The 20,239-nt window shown below is 39.6% G+C and overlaps 1 protein-coding gene across 1 annotated transcript in view; it reads left to right on the top strand.

Annotated features, from left to right (window-relative positions):
• nlrc3 (NLR family, CARD domain containing 3) overlaps positions 1-5,111 on the top strand; it is a 23,021-nt gene extending 17,910 nt beyond the window's left edge. The window contains exons 14-19 of the mRNA XM_008279406.1: positions 366-449; positions 712-795; positions 940-1,023; positions 2,586-2,669; positions 3,543-3,626; positions 4,649-5,111. Coding sequence (XP_008277628.1) covers positions 366-449; positions 712-795; positions 940-1,023; positions 2,586-2,669; positions 3,543-3,626; positions 4,649-4,739 — 511 coding nt within the window. The 3' untranslated portion in view covers positions 4,740-5,111. The remainder of the gene's footprint in view (positions 1-365; positions 450-711; positions 796-939; positions 1,024-2,585; positions 2,670-3,542; positions 3,627-4,648) is intronic.
• The last annotated feature ends 15,128 nt before the right edge of the window (positions 5,112-20,239 follow it).

Consider the following 20,239-nt stretch of genomic DNA (forward strand, 5'->3'; position numbering starts at 1 on the left):
TGTAACTTCTTTCTTTACTGAGAACATAATGACTTGTCTAAATTTTTACATAACCAAATAGTTGTTGCTATATCAGTACATAATTAAAATTTTGCATATTGCACCTTTAAAATACTGATATGTGGTGCCGGAGAGAATAAAAATCATCCACTTGCTATAGCTACTTTATCCTGTAGAGGGTAACTGGAGACTATTGAGGCTAACATGGGAGGCTCGAATCTCCAATTAACACATCTTTGGACTGTCGGAGAAAACCAGAGCACACTACACTATTAGATACACTTCTTCTCACCTCTGCAGAAACTTCCCAAATACAACAACTGCCTCATAATTGACCTCATATGCCTCTTTCTCTCTTTTTACAGTCTCCAGTGGAATTTCATCAAGGCCACAGCCACCAAAGCTCTGGCCCATGCACTCCTGTCCAACGCCACAATGCAGCTGTTGGAGTAAGGCCACTGTCAGCTTTCCTTGCCCTATTGCTAATCCTCACCTCCTCCCTACACTACTCTTTTCTCTGTAATTACATTGATCTCCCCAAAATTTAAAATCTGCATTCTGTGGAGGAAGTCTGGCGCTACTGTGAGCAAATGACTTGCTTCAGGCTTCTATCGACTAATTGGGATTTTATCAGCTGGCCAGCGGTTATGTCAGTCATCTTGTTATCCCCAGCTGTGACAACATGTGTGTGTTCTCCATGTCTTGCTGCAGTTTGCAAGAGAACGCCATCGGGAACGAAGGAGTCGTTTTTCTTGCTGAAGCTCTGAAGACCAACACGTCACTGCGTACATTATGGTTGGCATAACAGCTGTTGACAATGAAAGATTGAACACATTTTGAGATGACAAAAAACATCAAAAATATCAAAACTTTCTACAGATGTGACCAATTGTTGTGTTCTTTTTTTCCTGCCTGTTCTCCCTGTTTTCGGCTTTTCAGTCTCCAGGGAGTCTCAGCAGGTAAAACTGGTGCCATTGCAATAGCAGAAGCTCTAACAACCAACCAAACCCTGCAAACATTAGAGTGAGTCCGACTTTTCTTTTGTATCAAACTCTTCCTTTGTTGTTTGGCATTCAGCTTCATAAAATAGACAAGCAATTTATATCCATCAAGGTCTGTCCTGCTCCACGGTGCACCGCTGTTTCTTCTTTGTTAGTCCACGCTGACTGTACCCCAACAACAACAGGACAATGTTTGGCTCAAATGAGACCCAGCAGGACTGTTGAGACTGATGAGAAGCACAGTTACTCCTCTTAAACATATAATATATATAATACATTCCTTTTGAAAGAACATCTCATTTGTCCTCTTTGTTTTAGATACATTTAAGCCAGCGTGCGTCCATTTCACTTGTCCAGTTGTAGTGCGGCAAAGCTCTGCGTGTGTTTGCTTGGAACAGATATTTCAAGAAGGAGGGTATTTGCAGAAAATGATTGGCAGGTCATCAGCATGTACTCTTCCTACACCTAACTGCATGAATGCACCCCTCGCTGGGCTGACGATGCTGGAGGGATCTTTATTTGTATGTCCCAAAAGCTCTAGAACACTGTCAAATGTTCTCTTGATGAACAAATGTGAAGCCTAAATAGAGAATTCTCATAGTTCCCTTGCAGTGTTCAGTCAGTTGTGAATGAGGGATTCATGTTAGTTCTAAAAGCTCTAAAAGCTGTTAATCTTTATATTGTGTATTCTCTGTGTCTTTGTTGCTGTTCTGCTGGTATTATTTAAATATTATATCCCATAATCAGGGTCACAATATATTGCAATATGAACCTACAACAAGCCTTTATTAATCCCACAGTGGGCAAATTTGCTGAATGGTAAGCAGGTGATGAGACATTTGGTTAATGCTAACTATCCTGTTGACATCTTTGGTTGTTTCCCATTATTGACACTAAACTCATGGTCTATGAACCAAATCAAGCCCACAATGGGTTTTCTAATTCACAAAGAAAATAAATTAATTCACACTGTTCAACCCAGTTAATTAGAGTTTTTTTTATCAGATTTGTGTGTGTGTGTGTGTGTGTGATGAATATTGATATAAATTGCTTAACATGTAGTTCCTAGCTCTCTCTCATTTTACAAAGTGGTAAAACAAGTTATCATCCCTGTACTAGACTGTTCTTAGACCAGTGTTTACAACAACTGTCAATCTATTGCATCTATAATTGCTTTGCAGACTCACTGACTCCTCATTTGCTGAAATAACCAACACACTGGATTATTATATCCAGTCTTAGCCAAACAGGGTTTTTTTTTTTTTATCATAACAGGATTTTTTTCAGTGTCTTCTACAAACAAAATACAGCAAACTGCAACTAAGTGGTAAAGAAGACAAACCAAACTTGTGGGTGAACAAGCTTGAAGTATGTTCCGAGGCTAACAAAAGAAAGCATCTATGAAAGTAACGCATTGTTAAGTGGAGGTTGTTAGATGTTAGATGTGGCTCTTTGTGCAGTCTGCATACCACAGCTTATTGCCTCCAAAGCAAAGCAAAGCAAGAGATGGATCTGGAATCCTTCTCAGTATTCCGTTGTGTCCCTGACTTTTAATTGCACCATATTTTCCACTGTGTTCTTTAGCCTGCGTGGGAATGCTGTCGGGATGGAAGGAGCAAAGGCCATTGCCAACGCATTGAAAAGCAACAGAAGCCTCAAGTCACTGAAGTAAGGCCCAGCCGGAGCTTATCATGATCTATGTGAACCAACATGTCACTACTGTGGCTTTTCCCATTTTATTGTGCATAAAAATTGTCACGACCATTGATATAAAGTCTATTTTATCTTTTTAGTATTTTAATGTCACTGGATCAAGCAGAGATTGTACTTTAATTTCATTATAGGCTGACCCTGAATGCTGATTATATTGCATTTCTAAGAACAGGTCCAGTTTGAATGTATTTCTCATGATTAAGACTGAACCTACAGTGGCAAAGTCACTTTATCAGTTATCATCATGAGGTTGCAACTTTCTCCACGACTGCCAGCAGCTGGTTCCCATTTTGTCTCACTTATCTGTTCCACCAGTAAAGGAAATAACAGTGACTTTTAGAAATGTGAGTTCATGGCTTGGTTAGCTGCTGCGTAGGTCCTACAGTGGGGATTCACATCTACTAGCATGATTGTTTGGGAACAAAAGTCCAGCAAAATCCCAAATTTTGCGTTTGAAAATTAAAGGATCCTTGTCGTCTTTTTCCACCCGGCACATTTCCTGTTAACTGTGCTGTTGTGCTCTACTGGTTGTGCAAACTTTGCCATCTCTAGTTTCTGTAGATTCAGTGAGTCATAAGAAGCAGCATGTAAACAGTGTGCATCAGTGTCTGCAGCTTCAGTTCTTCCAGACAACTAATTTCTGTGTCTTCCAGTCGGACTTGAGAACAATTAGATTATGATTTATGTACGAATCAGATTCTTTGTAAAGCTGCAGGGGGCTTGTGTGAGTCACTTTGGTTTATGTTCACACTGTTCTTTGTTCAAGCTTGATTTTAAACTTCTGGACATTTGATTAAAGAAAGAAAAACAGTTTTACTCTGTCATCAGTCTGCAGGAGAACTCTCTGGGTATGGATGGAGCCATATTCATTGCAACGGCCTTGAAGGGAAACCACCAACTGACATACATCAAGTGAGTGTGCTTAACTATCTATCTGTCTACAGCTGTGATGAAACATTTACATAGACTTCTAAAGACCATGTATATCATGGCATGTGTCATATCACGTGTCTTTGTTCCAAAAAGAGAATCATGCATTTGAATTCTTTCATACATTTACTATATTTCCAATGACAAAATCTGCTGGGTCAAAAAACAAATGCATTCAGAATGATCAGTTTTACTGACACAGAAAGTTGTGTTAATCAGATTTTCCTGGTGCGATGACCTCTTAACTTCTCATAAGTGATTGACAACAGCTGGTGACTCCTCTAAGCTAATTTGGCCCATTTGATGCGCCCGTTATATTCTGCCACAAACACTACAGTGAGAAAACCTGAGGAGCAAAACCATCTATGCAAACATTTGCTTGCATGGCACAGCTGTGTCACAGCAGGACAAAACACAAGTTATCACCTGCTGCTGAGAGACAATTGGTCAGGATGGTCAAGAGTCAACCGAGAATCACCAAACAGCAGGTCTGCAATGAATTAGAAGCTGCTGGAATACGAGTGTCAGTGTCCACGGAAAAGTGTGTCTTACACTTCCATGCTGTACATTGTTGAGAGGCTGCTATACAAGAAGGAAGCCCCTCCTCTAGCAGCAAGTTTGACTGAGGTTTGATCACAAGGACATCGAAAGATCTGTGGTTTTATCAGATTTGGCCACAATGACCAGCAATATGTTTGTTGGAAATAAGCCAGTAGGGTGGAGGTTGTAAAGGTTGTTTTTTTCTGTTGTATTTAACCAAAACTCTATCTATCTATCTATCTGTCTATCTGTCTATCTGTCTATCTGTCTATCTATCTGTCTATCTATCTATCTATCTATCTATCTATCTATCTATCTATCTATCTATCTATCTATCTGTCTATCTGTCTATCTATCTGTCTATCTATCTATCTATCTATCTATCTATCTATCTATCTATCTATCTATCTATCTATCTGTCTATCTATCTATCTATCTATCTATCTATCTATCTATCTCTGCAGTTTGCAGGGAAATGGCATTGGCGAATCAGGAGCAAAGGTCATATCTGATGCTATAAGAGCCAGTGCTTCCGGCTGTGTGGTGGACATCTAACTGAGCAAAGAGCAGCCTTTTCTGAGGAAAGTCGTGCCTGCACCAGAATGCCAGTAAACTATGTAATTTAGTCAAACTCCAGCTGTACAATAGATTTATTTTTTAAGGTTCACTGTAATTTATTGTAATATTTATTTTGACCGTCACATTTGTCTTTAAGTCACAGTTCAGGTTCAAGACAGAAAATAGGAAAATATTCAAGAAGATACATGAATGGCACCATATTGTAAAGTGTGAATAGAACATAATGTTAAATAACCACAAGAGGTTCAACTGGATTCCTCTTTTCTGTCCTAATGAAGATGTTGTTCTGTATTTTTGCTGTTTGCACAACTGAACTGGTGTATAGTAATAAAATGGATACGACAGACAGCTCATAACAGTTTGATTCCACCCAGTTAAACACATTTATTTTAAGTTTTGGGCTATCGGTCATCTGTTTGCTTTATTTTGTCTACCTAGCAGCAGTTGTGTACCTGAAATCCTGATATGACTCAATGCAGAAATAACGGTCATATTGTTTACTCCAACACTCCTCTTTGAAGTGGAACAAATCTTTAGCTAAAAAATTGATCTTACTTTTTTTATTTGCGTGTTATTGATGTAAAAATATTTTCTGGAGAGAATAAGAGGAGGAAAGTGTATCTTGAGGGGTGCATATTGTCAAAGTATATTCATTAATGCCCTTGTGGACCATAACCGTGCTCCAGTTCATTGATTTTCTGAGATTATTTAGGATAATCAGGTGTGCGAAGAAATCAATGCATAGGACCTTGCTATTGCGGCAGATTCTTACATCTGTCAGGTCCTTCTGACAGGCACCTAAATCACCAGAACACGTACTGAAGTGGGTAATGTACAACTAAGAACATATTGCGTACATCCAATTTCATTGTTCCATCAAGATACACGCAAAAAAACACCGGCTTCCTGCAGTGCTAAGTAGCCAAAGAGGCATCTCTGCCTGGTAGCCAAGGCAACAACCAACATCATTAATCTGTAAGTGTGTATGTTTTACAGCAAAGATGGTATAGATGCTAAAAAAAAAAAAAAAAAGTTCACTCTGTAACCCAACATCTGCTGGGTTAAAAATATCTGTTATTTCACATATAATCTGGATGACATATGTAGTCCTTCCATTAGCATGGCTTAATAGACTGCTAAAAAAAATTAAACAACAGCTGAGCATGTGGTGTTTTGAATCAGAATGTTTTCCACATTGGTAGTTTTAGGTGAATCTGAGCATAGTTTTTAAAAATGAATTGTGGCAGAAATCACTTTACCAAAGCTTCACTTTCAAGCTAATCAGTGAAGAGGAAGGTGATGCAAGATTACAAGAAAAATCTGCAGATCTTAGCAGGAGAGAACAGAAACTGTCTTCAGATTGCTGCCACATGCACCGTGTTTGTCTGTGAGTTCACCATCACTCCTTGTTGTTTCGTCTTGTTCTCTTTTGGTTGTTACCTTGTTTGACTCTGTTCTGATTGACTTCACCACCCCATGTTCCAGCTGCGTCTCGTCACCACATCTGCCCCTGTGTGTTTGTCTCATCTTTCCGTTGCTAATTTGTCCGTTTACCTACTTGTGATTCTTCCCTCTTCTCTTCTCTCCTGTCATGTCATACCAATTGGTGTTCAGTCCATTTTTTTCTGCTTCAACCTTCCCTCTTGGTTTTTCTATTACCAGTTCCTGTAGTCTGGAGTCCACTTACTTTTGTTTTTCTCACCTGGCCTTTCTCCATGTCCTTTCATTTGTGTCCTCTTATTGAGCTCCATTAAACACATAAACAACAAATTGGTGTTGCGGAGCATAAATACATTTGTTTTTCAGCGGGTTAAGAGGCAATTTTCCTTTCAGTACATCAGCCAAGGAACATGGCAGCAGCTGATGGATGATAGCTTCAAGAGCGAAAGTGCCCTCACCCTCACTTTAGGACACCGCTCAGCTCGCATTTTTTTCTCTGGCTCTTGTCAGTTTCTTGTAACTCTAAATTATTCTGGATTAAACAATTCAAAAAATGCAATGCATACGTTGTACTGCCATTTCAGTACAGGCAGGTTTCTACTGTGTGGCTGCTTGAGGGCAGGTGTTCAAGCCTTTTGGTGATTTATTCAAATTCAGCAGCATGATGCTTTTTGACAGCGTGTTTCTACTTCCAGCTGGGAGTACAAACAGCAGTGATGCAGGATACAAACACTTCAACATCAGCACGTCTGTATTTTAAACTACCAACAAGCAGACGCATCCAGCATTCAAAGCCGAGCTGTGACAGTTCAAGAGCGCGACGCTTTGAAGTCACTGTACGGAACATTGCCTCTGACTGAAAGTCAACTATCCACTTCCAAAACGCTTTTCTTCCTTTTCCTTTGACTCTTAATAGTAACAGCGGTCTTGAAGCCGTAGCATCATCGTTTGAACTCACATAACACTTAGTATTTGAGCTGCACTGCCGCGTTTAATTTGAAAAATATCAACTCTGACTCTGTTTGAGACATGACCTCCTCTGATGACATGATTTATTAAACTTTAGAGCTCTTTAAATATTGACAGTATGTTGCTGTTAGCCATACATTTTTATTTTTCCATTTCTTTATCATTATTCATAAAATGAGGCAAACATTGATGTGATTTATGCATGAGAGCAAATCATCACGATTTTATTATAATAAAAGCACCAACATGAAGATTATTCTTGTCGTTACCGTCAAAGCGTGGTGGCGCAATATTATGAACTGTACTCAGTTTAACTCAGAAACTGTCTTATTTAAGTCTTAAGCAACGTCCCTGCTTCTAAATCTTTCGGAAAGACAAGTTAATGGAGGCTGTGGTAAGATCATCAACCCAGTTTTGCTTTTGTTTGTTGCTGTCAGAGAAATATCAGAAGTATATCAATGTGTGGTGTATGTACATGATCATAACATGTCCCAGGACCTTTGATACAGGATTGTAGGTGAGTGAAATATTTAGAGAAAGCGATGCCACCCTTTTAGCCCTTTAATGTGCCTTTAATGTACTGAGAAGAGGCTAGTGCTGAGACTCAGCAGCATGTGTCCATTTTGTCGTTTGGTTGTCTTTGGTAGTTTGTGAAACGTCACTCGCGTCCAGGGCAGGCAGATGTTTTTCTGCCAAATTGTTCTACTTAACAACACACTGCTCAGCCACAACAATAAAATCACCTGCCTAATACTTTATACGAGGTGAGTTAGAAAAGTTCCAGGACTGGTGTCACAAAAGATATATTTCAAATCCAAACTACCAGTTTTCCCCTTCAAGTAATCCCCCTGGAGTCCAACACACTTTCCCAGCCTTCTCTGCCACGCCACCATGCACTCCTGGAAATATTCTTCCAGGATCCTCCACAGCTCCGTCGTCACAGCCATCTTGATGTCGTCCACGTCTTCAAAACGGGTCCCCTTGATGACCCCCCTGAGCTTGGGCAAGGGGAAAAATAACTCTCGCCTCTTCTCGCACACTGAATGAAGAAAACTCAGCAGGATCTCTTTGTAGATGTGCTGGTTGATCATCTGAAGAGGAAAACTCGTAGTTGGAGTTTGAAATATATCTAAGGTGACACCAGTCCTGGAACAGGGCCAACCTTGAATTCCCACAATCGTCATTGAGTCTCGGGTGCTCTTGACTCTGTCACCGGTTCATCAGCTGTTCTTTCTTGGAAACTGACAACTGTAGTTTTGGATTTGCTCTGACCCAGTCTTCTAGCTCATCCTTGCCAATTTTTCCTCCTTTTAACACATCAACTTCATGAAGCGACTGCTCACTTGCAGCCTGATATACCCCACTACTTGACAGGTGACACTGCAACAAGGTATTCAGTAGTATTTATTTCACCTGTCAGTCGTTTTAGTGTTACGGCCGATTGGTTTTTGTTTAGTTCAACACTCTGCTCTGCACTCAGCAACATGCAACACGTTACTGTTGTTTCCGTGGCTACATTGTTTGCATGTGATCATACAGACTTTGGTCGGGTGTGACTTTGAATCAATCATGCAAATTAAACAGCACACACACACACACACACACACACGTACGCACTGAATCCATCCCCAAATGGCCTCTGAAGTCTATATTGGGATTTAGCGGCTGAGATGTTTTAACAATGTGCAAGGACACAAACGCATATAAGGTTTCCAACAAATGACCTTCTTCTTTGGTGTTTTCTTCACTGACAGACCTGAAGATTGGTGGAACAGCCTTTAAGTCACAGGCAAAAAAACAAACAGATGGCTGGAGGTACCTGGCTGTAGGAGTCAAAACCAGGCGTTTGCATATGCACACGTTGCACAGCGACTGACATGTACAAACGGTGCACATCCTGAATTTAATAAATCTGAAGTATGCTGTGTTTGTATGCATATTTTAGCCTTTCTTCATCAACGCTAAGATTTGTCCCCAGCTGCTGGAAGATTTTTTCCATCTTGTCAGCATTCAAAACATCAGGCTCATTTGTGTTTTGTTGGATTTTCTGATTGTATTGCATTTGCATATATATCAGTAGATGCACACAATAGCTGTAGATTGGAAAGGGAGCTTGATTTCTCAGCAAAACTTTATTCGTCAACTAACAACAAAGTTTAAAATAAAAGAAAGTTATGAGCTCAAGAGACCCTTGAGCTTCCTGTGCATGTATTTCCAATTATAGTTACTTTTGTTTTTAGCTATTTTTATCTTGTACATTGTTCTTCACTGTGCATATTTATGCTGTTGCATCAACCCACTAGAACAAATTCCTTGTATTGTTCAAACTATACCTGGCAATAACTCTGTTTCGGACTCTGATGTGCATTGGGCAAGCGATTTTAATAGATTCATTATTCTGTTAGTTGTACAGACAACACATTGCGATATTTCCTAAAGGAATATTTTTTTTAAAGTTACATTAAATATTATCATTTTTCTTCCAACACTCTCAACAAAGTAAATCCTCTGGGATTAGTTTTAAAATGAGATTTTATGAGGGGAGAGCTGAAAGAAAACTGATTATCACTGATTTGTCCATGAATAATTCCGTTTTACAAAGGAGCAGCTATTCAAAAAAAGAAAAGAAAGAAAACATCTTTGCTACTGTATGATCCAAACCACTGGGGGTGTCCACACTTTAACATCTTTACCTGAACAGCAGCACAGTGCACGGAGACTTTTAGGGACACAAAACAAGTAAACTTTGCAGAGACAACACACAAGGAAAGACAAGAACAACCCCTTCTTTGAATTCGTGCCTGATATAAACACGTGTTGAAGAGAATTGTTTGCCAGATTTACACATTACAACAGAGGTTGACCTGTTTGGGTTTGATGTATAGCTGTTTTGTTCTTTGTGGTTTTATTCATAATTGCTGACATGATGTGTAATTTCATGCGCTACATGAAATGCAGACTCTCCGTAGGCACTATTGTCGTCTTCTGTTTTGTTATATTGTGTCGGGCTCAATGCACATGTTCAAACAAGTGACACATTTCTGTGGTTCTAGTGAGGACTTCAGAAGTTTTATTATAGATGCTGTTTGTTTCTTGGTTGGCTCGCTGACCAGGTGACAAATTAAAGGAAAAAAAAACAACATAGTTTTATAGCGACCTACATGCTTAAATCTCCAAGTCTCCAAGCTCTGTTGGAGGGACTGGGCAGCATTCTTCCAAAAGACATTCCATCATGTTGTGTTTTGATGGTAGCGTTGCAGAGTTGAATTGGGTTAAGATCTAGTGACTGTGACGGCCGTAGCATATATATAGCGCATCATTTTCACCAAAACATTTGGTGACCCCTCGTGCCCTCTGGATCAAAGCAATATCATCTTGAAACAAACCACTTCCATCAGTATAGAAGTGTTTCATCATAGAGTAAATGTGATCACTTAGACTGTATTGATTTGTCGTGATCCTTCCCTCCAAGGTGACAAGTGGACACAAACCACTGTGGGAGGCATAGTAATGCCTACTACAGCATAGTAATGCCTCCCACAGCGTAACAGAGCCACCAGATCCTCTCACTGTAGAGGTCAGGCATTCAGATCACTACCGGTCTCTTGATGTACGTCACACATACACTCACCTACTTGCTGAGAACATGGTGAAGGGTGACTCATCTGACCACATTTTTTTTTTTTTTTACATCTCCGTAGTTTCCACACTCCTAAATTCTCAAATGTGCATTCCTTTTTGTAATAACAGGGATTATCCTTCAACCTCTTTGTTGATGGATTATACTTGCTGACAGTCTGATCACATCCTTCATTAACATTCTCAGATAAGAAACCGTTGCTCTTCTGTTTTTTCTTGCACAAGCATCACGGTTATCAAATGTCTGCTGTTGACCACAATTTCCAACTTTATTTACTGATGTCTTTCCCACATATCTTAATTCAGAAGCTACTATATTCACTGTTCTTACTGAAACATTACCCAGTAGAGTAGTCTTCATGGCTGAGACCATTGCCACTTCTGCTCCAATAATGACATCAAAATTAGGATCTGTTCAGTGTTTCTCTGCATGCCACAGAGCTCGATTGAATGTCATTTCCTGCAAAAGAACTGAAGCAATTATTTAGCATCAATTGCTATTGAAGCTCAAATCAGAAGCCTTTTTAGTCATGGATTCAGATCTACATTTACAGCTGAACAAAGATTAATTCAACACCACTTGAAAAACAGAGCAAGAATAAAAGAGCTATACTAATCAACTCCTTTTATAAACTGAAGCATTAAAACGCTACTCTGGTGGTTTTAAAGCACGTGTGACGGTTCTTGTTCAGTGACTGTGCGGGTGGACCCAAACGAAAAGGGAGACGAGGAGAAGGGTTAAAGGAAACAGGATTTATTAGGGAAGGTGGTGGAGTGATGGGCACCAGGAGGCAGAAACAAAGTCCGGTGAAGGGGTGCCGGTCGTGGGGAATAACCCGGTGGTGGGATCTGGTGCAGGGATGTCAGTCGTGGAGAGGGAGGAGTGGAGTCTTCGGTGTCCTGATCCGAGGAAGGGGGGTCCCGAGGGTGGTGCACGAAGAGCCGGTGCCTAAGAGTGCCTTGGTCCGTGGGGTTTTTCCCGGTGCAGAGAGGGAGCCGCCCAGCCTGCAGTGAACAGAGGCACACCCACCAAAACACAAAGACAGACAAAATCCCAAAAACACAGTGAACCCAGTCTATGACCCTCACAGCACGTTTCATTGTTATGAGCTCTCCTACATTCCTAGCAGCCCTGTCCTCTGGACATTACATTTTTATCTATAGAAGGTGCAAATAAGCACTGAGTAAAGAATGTATTTGCCACCGAATTGTATTCAGTATACCAACATAATGAGTACTTTCTATAAATAAATGTATTTGGCAGTCTGAAAATAGGTGGATACTGAACACATCAGTGTATGTAATGATATGTTTTTTCCCCCTTCAGAGTATCTGATCTTGTATTACAATTTCCACTTGTGATGATTACATTGTGAAGCATTGTTATATTTAAGGACTGTCAGCTGTCACGGTGGAGGGGGGTCTGAGAACGCAGGCGCAGACACAGAAAGACGGGTGAATATAACCAGGGAATTTATTGGAGGAGGGGGACTCAACAAGGGAACAGGGAAAACCAGAAAGGGGCAAAACCAGAAAAAATCTTGAAAATTCTAGACACAGAACAGAGGGGGAAAAAATAACGAATTCTAAGAGAAAAAAAAGAAAAACCAAATCTACTCACAGAAAGGGGACAAAAATGGCGGGGGCAGACAGGCTCAGGGAACCCAGGCTGGAACCTGTGGCAGGAGATAGCTGGCTGGGGGGATGCTGTCTGGAGACAGACTGTGGATCAAGGCATTGTGGCAGAGAGCAAGAGACAGACAGAGACAGAGAGAGAGGAGGGAGAAAAAGAGGGACACCAGCACTTGGTTTGGGTTCAGGAAAAGCTATTCTGGTTTAAAACAGTAAAAACTGGAGACACATTTATATCTAATCCAAATCAACATCTTTTCTTATTCTGGACAAGTGTTTTTGTTACACATACCTATCCACAGGGTGTGAATGCAAACCCTGGTCTCTTTGGTGAGTCGTAAATTTTGTACGCCCACCACCCACCCCAACCACCTTGTTGTGGCTGTTACTGTAAAACAAATACCGACTGTTTTGCATTTATGGGAGGTCTTGTGCTTCGATGTCACAGCTTAATATTGAGGTATTTAATTGAACTGAGCCATCATTCATTCAACCTGAACATTCCATATTGTGACAAGATCTACTGTGAAAACATTAGACCTTTTTTAGAAAACATGATTAGTCCCCAGAACTCTACATTTACACACAAAAAAAGTGATTTTAAAATAGAGTTTTAGCACTCACTAACTAGTGCAGGACCAAAACAACACCGCTTCAGAGGTCTGTATAGGCACAGGTCTGCTATGATCCCTGAATGAAATCCAAATGTTATAAAGTCAAACAGCATCCAAAGAAAATTTGGACTTTAGACATTTATTAACTTTAAATTAGAGCTAAAAACACATTTGTCCTCATTTGCCTTTAATTGACATTTGCATTGTTATTCTACAGATGATCTACATTTTGATTGCGTCCCCATTATTTTATTCTCTTTATATTCTTTTGCTTTTCTTTCAGTCTGATATTGTTTACATTTCATGTCATTTATGCTGCCTTTTTTTTTTTACTGAGACATTTTGTATAAAGCGTTCTGTATCACCAGGTTGATGAAGTTCTCAATATAAATGGTCTTTTTTTCTAGAAATATATCAGGACTTGTAATTCAATAGGAAATTAAAGAGAGATAGTTCAAGTACTGGCCTATCATTTAGTCCAACCTTTGCTTTCAATGAGCAAATTGACTCTATAAAAAGACTCGTGTCACTGCTTGTCATGTTGCACTGGCATTAAGGGAAATTCACCTTCTGCACGAATCATGCAGCTCGTATTAATGTCTGTGGAGGGACTATAAAAGCAGTTAAAATACATATCACATTCAGGGATGTGATGTGAAAATTGCCTACCCATTCCTCTGAACTGTGCGTTGTGTTGCTGTCGATCATGATTCCAGGGTCTAATCAAACTTGTCACTTTACCTTCAGTTCTCTGTTTTTATCTTCACTCCGCTCCAGTCAAGCCACAGACTACAACAACCTTGTTCCTTTGGATTTTTACCTCTAAATTGTCAAAGTGTGGAAAAGTTGTTATTTATATGCAGACTGAACAGCCCAGTTTCTCATCAGGTTTGTGATTCCCAAAGACAGTAGTGTTAAGTGTGATCAGGTGCTGAGAGATGACCTCCAAGAAACAGGCTGCAGAATGAAAGAATCAAATCAGAGCAAGAATAGAGAAATACCACAATATTGTCTGATAGTTTGGGCTCAAGCACCCCTCAGCTTCGTTAATCTTTACAGAGCTATGTAATAATTTCCTACGGAGGATGGTAAACCCTATTTCTGGTGTTATTATCACTGCAGGTTGTCAATTCTGTTGTGGCATAAATTAAGTGGTCTCATCTGAAGAAGGGATGCCGCCAAGTGATGCAGAGTTGTCCAGAAAGTATTCAGACCCCTTCAGTTTCTACACACTTTATCCTTTATAAATGTAAATACACTTCCTATTAATCTACACTCAACAACTGAAATCTCTCATTTACAAATAGTATTCAGACGCTGTTTGCTTTAATCGTTCTTGAATGTGTCTTGGACTTGGTTGGAGTCCACCACTGGCAGAATGAAGGGACTGGACATATTTTAAAACGGCACGCACCACAATTCACACAGGAAAAAAAAGCAAACCATGGCGTCTCAGTAGCTCTCTATAGACTCCTGTGATAAAGTTGTGGTGAGGCATATGAAACCATTTCTAAGGCTTTGATTGTTCCCAGGAGCACAGTCTATGACTCTATGACTGTGAAATAGAAAAAGTTTGTGTTTCGGAAAAGTTCTTCATACAGCTGGCTGTTCGTCAAAAGTAAGTAACTGAGCATGAAGGTCCTTGGTCAGGGAGGTGACTAAAAACCCAACATGTCACTCAACCAGAGCTTCAAAAAGTCCTCTGCAGGAAAGCTAGAACCTGCTTAAAGGAAAACTATCTCAGCAGCACTCCATCAGTCACACCTTAATGGTAGAGCACATGGCATCCTGCTTGATGTTTGAGGAACTCAGAAAGCACAAGAAAATAGATTCTCTGATCTTATGAGTCAAGAATGTTGCTGTTTGGACAGAATTTCAAGCACAATGTCTGCCGAATATGAGGCACTTCTCATAATTTAAAAAAAACAAAAAACATTATCCTTCCAGTGAAGCATGGTGGTGGCAGCATCATACTATGGGCAGCGATAGACGGACTGGTCACAGTTTAAAAGAAAATGAATGCAGTCAAATACAGAGACAAAGTTAAAAAAAAAAAAATGCTTCTCCAGACAAAAGTAACCTGAGACTGTGGTGATAGTCAGTCTGACAGCATGATAGTGAACCAAAGTAAACAGCCAAGCCAACTCTGGAGTAGAGACTGACTGACTTTCCCAGCCAAACTCACACTTAAAGTGCAGTTTACATTTATGTTAAGAAATGAAGACGGAAGTTCTCAGACACTTCCCAACCAATCTGAAGAAGCTTGACAAGATCTGTCAGTAAGAATGGGAAAAACACTGTCATGTCTGTCAAGTTTCTGTTCATCTGTGCACATTTTATGTCTTGTCTTTCCTGTTTTATTTTGAAATCACTAAACCGGTTGTCTCTGTTCTAGATTCACTTCCTGCACCTGTCTTGTCACACCTGCTCCCTGATGGCTTTCCCCACACCTGTTTCCCATCTCCCCTCACTACCTCATGTATGTTACCTTGTGTGTCTCACTGTCTCAGTCCTCGTACCAGCGTTTTCACAGCCATAGTCACAGTTTGTTTCGCTACGACCTCGCTTTTGTTTTTGGACCTTGCCTTTTGCCTCTCACTTTTTTGATACCTTTGCCGGGTTTGACTGACCTTCTGTGTACCGAACCCTGACCAGTAACAAACCTGCCTTTTTTGCCTGAACCTTTTCTGTGTCGAGCATTTGTGCCCACCTGAGTGAGTTCTTGACACCCAAATCCAGATTTGCAAAGCCTCTACATGCTTATCCAAGTAGATTTGAAGCAAATTTGAAGAAAATTTGCAAAAAAAAATTCTTAAAACACACTTTTCCTTTCAGCCATGGTGAGTTCTTGAGTGTAGATACCAAATGTCAATGTAAAGGTAATGAAGTGGAAATTGGCCGCTTTTCATCAAACATCAGATGAGTTGAATGAAAACCATCTTGAGGGCTTTCAAGACAGGATCTTTTCTGCTTCTTGATATTTTCAGTCCCCCAGACTTCACACCATCCCTGGTGAAATTTATGTTATCATCATTAAAAAAAAAAAGTTTTAGGACCTCACAATAATTTTAAAATACTTCATGTTTCAAATTCAGCTTCATAATGCTTGACTCCACTTCTGTTTTGTGTCATATCATCAATGTTATCTGCCAGATATTGTCTGTATGTGCTCACCCAGTTGTATATAATCCACATTTTAGAAAATATTTAGTATATTAGAGAGAAAAAAAGATTCTTCCTATGCCACTTTGAGTGTGACATTATCCATTATACTGTTTATCTGTGCAGGGCTGTTTTTGATGTCATTATTTGACATTTTCTGTATACTGAGCTGGAGGTGTTTTTATTAGATTCTTTCTTATTGCTGTCCTGGCTATGACTCATTGTGCATTTTAACCATCGTTCCCCTTCATTATACAAGTTACTGTAACTGTACACTGTAACTAATGTATCTGTTGATTAGTGTTGAATTATTTATTAATGCTTTATAGACCAGTTATAAGTCAGTGTTAAGAACAACTTTTCGGTTGCCTGAAAAAACTCCTCTAGAATGGCATTTTGCTATTTTTTTTATAGATAGCCTGTTAATAATAAGGACCCCTCTTCAATGGACTGGAAAAAGTCCCATGAATAATAACTGCAGAAGACATCTTTTAAAGGCATTAATGGCATCATTGGATCCCAAGAGGACCAAGATCTTTTTAATATTCAGAACTGCATGTTATAAGAAAGAGCAAAACCTGGAAAAACTTATTTGTGATTGACTAACTTTTCAAAATACCACTGAAACAGACTCCTTGCTCACATCTTTTATTAAGCTGACTGACGCCCTGCTACATGACTGGAGTTGAGAACACACATACAGTATTATCTGTACCAGGTAACGCATTACAAAGTATGGCAGTATTGTAATGACATTACATGAGTGTGGGGTGCAGTAATGTAGCATTCCTGTTCCTAAACTGAGCAATCACAGATGGTTCCTAATCAGGACACAATGACAGGTACTACTTTTATTGTGAGGCAGTATATCCTGCAGCCAGTACATTGTTCTTGATGTTACTATTACTATTGTTACTGGTAATACTTTTTTTTAAAGAGAACAGAAGACAAATCTTGTGTATGTTCTCATCATAGTTGCCCCTGACCAAAGGCAATATAGAGTCATCAGTCCCATCTGTGTTGTGTCCGCCTGTCTGTGAACAGTCTCTAGCTCGAGTGCTACGGTCCAACAAGCTGATATTTTACAGGTGAGCTATGGCCTCTCCTCAGAATGATTAGATTTTGGAGTCAATTAGTGCAAAAAATAGCTCTGCTAGAGGTCAAAGTTCACTTATTCAAAAATGCTGCATACCTTCAAAAGTGTGAAAGGTAGATTTATGTTATTTGGTGCAGATGAGCAACCATGTTGAGGCTTTCTGTTGGTGATGTTACATTTGACCTTGGATGATTGTACATTTTGACTGTACTGTTACTTGAAAATGGTGTACAACCAGCCAACCATGATTAGAAAACACCTATGTATGGGCGACTGTGGCTCAGGTGGTAGAGCGGGTTGTCCTCTCATCGCAAGGTGTTCTTGGGCAAGACACTGAACCTGAAGTTGCTCCCAGTGGCAAGTTAGAGTCTTGCAATGGCAGCTCTGTCACCACTGGTGTATGAATGTGTGTCCGAATGAGAAACACGTTGTAAAGCGCTTTGGGTACCACTAAGGTAGAAAAGCGTGATATAAGACCATTTACCTATTCTGTGGTAAGTTGGACGGAATAATAAAAGTTTACTTGAGGCTCAGAGGGCTGCAGGGTGGCGCAGTTGGTAGCACTGTTGCCTCGCAGCAAGAAGGTCGCCGGTCGCGTCCTGGTGGGGGCACCGGAATCTTTCAGCTTACACTGGAAGACACTCCGGTTTATTTAAACTGCCAAAAGGTTCACCAGTCCTATCATACAATTAACGCACTGAAATGTGATGTCGTGCGTAATGACAGGCTTTTCGTAATAACAATAATATGCTGACAGCTCTGGTGGAGCTCGGGATTAATCCAAAGAAGCTGTAATAGAAATAACTGCACTGTATAAACATCTGATAGTAGAATGTGTAGAGAAAAAGACTAATATTTACTGTCAGATCCTGTGTTGTTCATGAAGTTACCGATGCGGTGCCAAGTGCGTAAATGCGCACATCGCTCTTGATTTAATCACTCATCGTTTCTGCTGCTGTGGGAGGCAAAAGGTATTTCAGAAAGTAATAAGAAAGAAGCTGCGAGCAGCTCATCGGGCGTCAGTAGGAACTCATGGGAACGTGCTGTTATCCCCTTTGCTCCTCAAAAGCCATTTCGAGGACTCTTTTTTTTTTTTAAATGCAGAGAAGAAAAACACATTTCTCGGTGAGAGTAAACAAAACCTGCTCTGCCACTTCATCAGTCGCACATTTCATGTCAGTGGAAGATGGTAAACGCGTCACTTCCAGATAGTTTTGGGGGACAATAATGATATCAGCCTGTTCACAGCTAATAATAGAGACGAAGGGAGGAACCGGTGCATTGAGAGGCAGGTTGTGATGAGGTTCAGGTGCAGCTTCTCTCTCACACACATATACAGAAACGCTCCGGACTGGACATCTGCGCTCCGCATCTCTGACAGCAGCTTTTCTCGTTTCTAAAGGATCGTTTGACAGTACGTGACCACATTTTTCTGTATTCTTTCTCGTCGGTTATCTGCTGGAACTGTTGCATGCAGATGTTTCAAAAACTGGTAAAGGAGTTTTATCCAAAATGTATTTTTAAGTGAAATGTTCCAACAGCAGCATTCTACAGGCAAAGTAAGAAAAATCAACTTAATTAACGATATTATGCTTTATTTAAGACAGCTAGTGGAAAAGAACAATCTTGATGTAGTTTTGGGGTTAAATCCGTAATTTAAGCAACATGGAGCAGAAAGAATCTTTCATTCTTTGTTGGAAAATGTAGTTTATTTTGTACAGAATTTAAGGAATGCTTCAGGGTGAGTTGCTTTCATTTGCTGCTCATGTTCATGGTTTAGCTGCTCTGCCAGGATCTTCTTATTCTACTCAGCTGCCTTGTTTTGCCTTTCTGTCACAAAGGACCTACAGCTTCAGTTTCAATGAACCTACATTGATTAAAACCAAACAAACAAACAAACAAAAACCTACAAAATTGTATGTAATTTTTGTTATGTTTTACTTTTTTCCTGTATTTCTGAAATGCACGAAAACATGAATAAAATTCCACATATAGACTGAATTTGCATGTTGAATGTGAATAGAGTAAATCCTGTAACTGCAGGTAATCACAACATTTAATTTTTTTAAAAGAACATTGTCATTTTTGACTTTTTTTTTAATGAATGTGCAATTTCATTGTAATTTGTCTAATATTTCAATTTTATTTAATAGAAATCGTTAAAATCAAATTTAATATTGTAAATATAGAATAGAATAGAACTGTATTGATCCCTTTGGTGCAAACCTCAGAGAAATTATTGTATTAGAAACAACACAACATCAGCAACATTAGTAAACAACAACAATAGTAACAATAATAATAATAACACTGGATACAGTAACAAATATATTTCTAATATTGATACAATTAGTGGTAATGAACAGACAATTCTAATTATGTGACTATTGTTTGTGAAATTAGGCTCCATGAAATAGAAATATTTGTGAAACTATAAGACATTTATTTTTTAAAAATCTTTTACACAAAACAATCAATTTTCTTTAAAAAGATGAAAATTTTAAAAAACATTTTCACACGTAAATGTGCAGTCTATTTTTGTAGTTTTAACATTTTCATGTATTTAAAAAATACAGAAAAAAATCTCAAACACTTCCATATTTTTTGGTTTTTACAATGTGAAATAGCAAGGGAGCAGTTAAGTTGTGTAAAACCCTGAAATGGTTCATGAGAGGAGGTTTCACTTAATCCCACTGTTGGAATAGTATCATTGTTTTAAATGTTCTAATAGCAGCCACTCAGAAATCAGTCAGCTGCACTTTGCTTGCTACCATCACACCTCGGAGAGTGGAGAACACTGAACATGAGGCAGTTCCTGCATTGACAAACTAAGATTTGTCGTTCCTCAAGCTGCCACAGGCAGCGACTGTCAAGTGCCACCTGGCAGGCTGCACTGAGCCTGAGGTGGGACCCCGACAGATGAT

This window comes from Stegastes partitus, unplaced genomic scaffold (assembly GCF_000690725.1).
Source record: "Stegastes partitus isolate 25-593 unplaced genomic scaffold, Stegastes_partitus-1.0.2 Scaffold158, whole genome shotgun sequence".
NCBI lineage: Eukaryota > Metazoa > Chordata > Actinopteri > Pomacentridae > Stegastes > Stegastes partitus.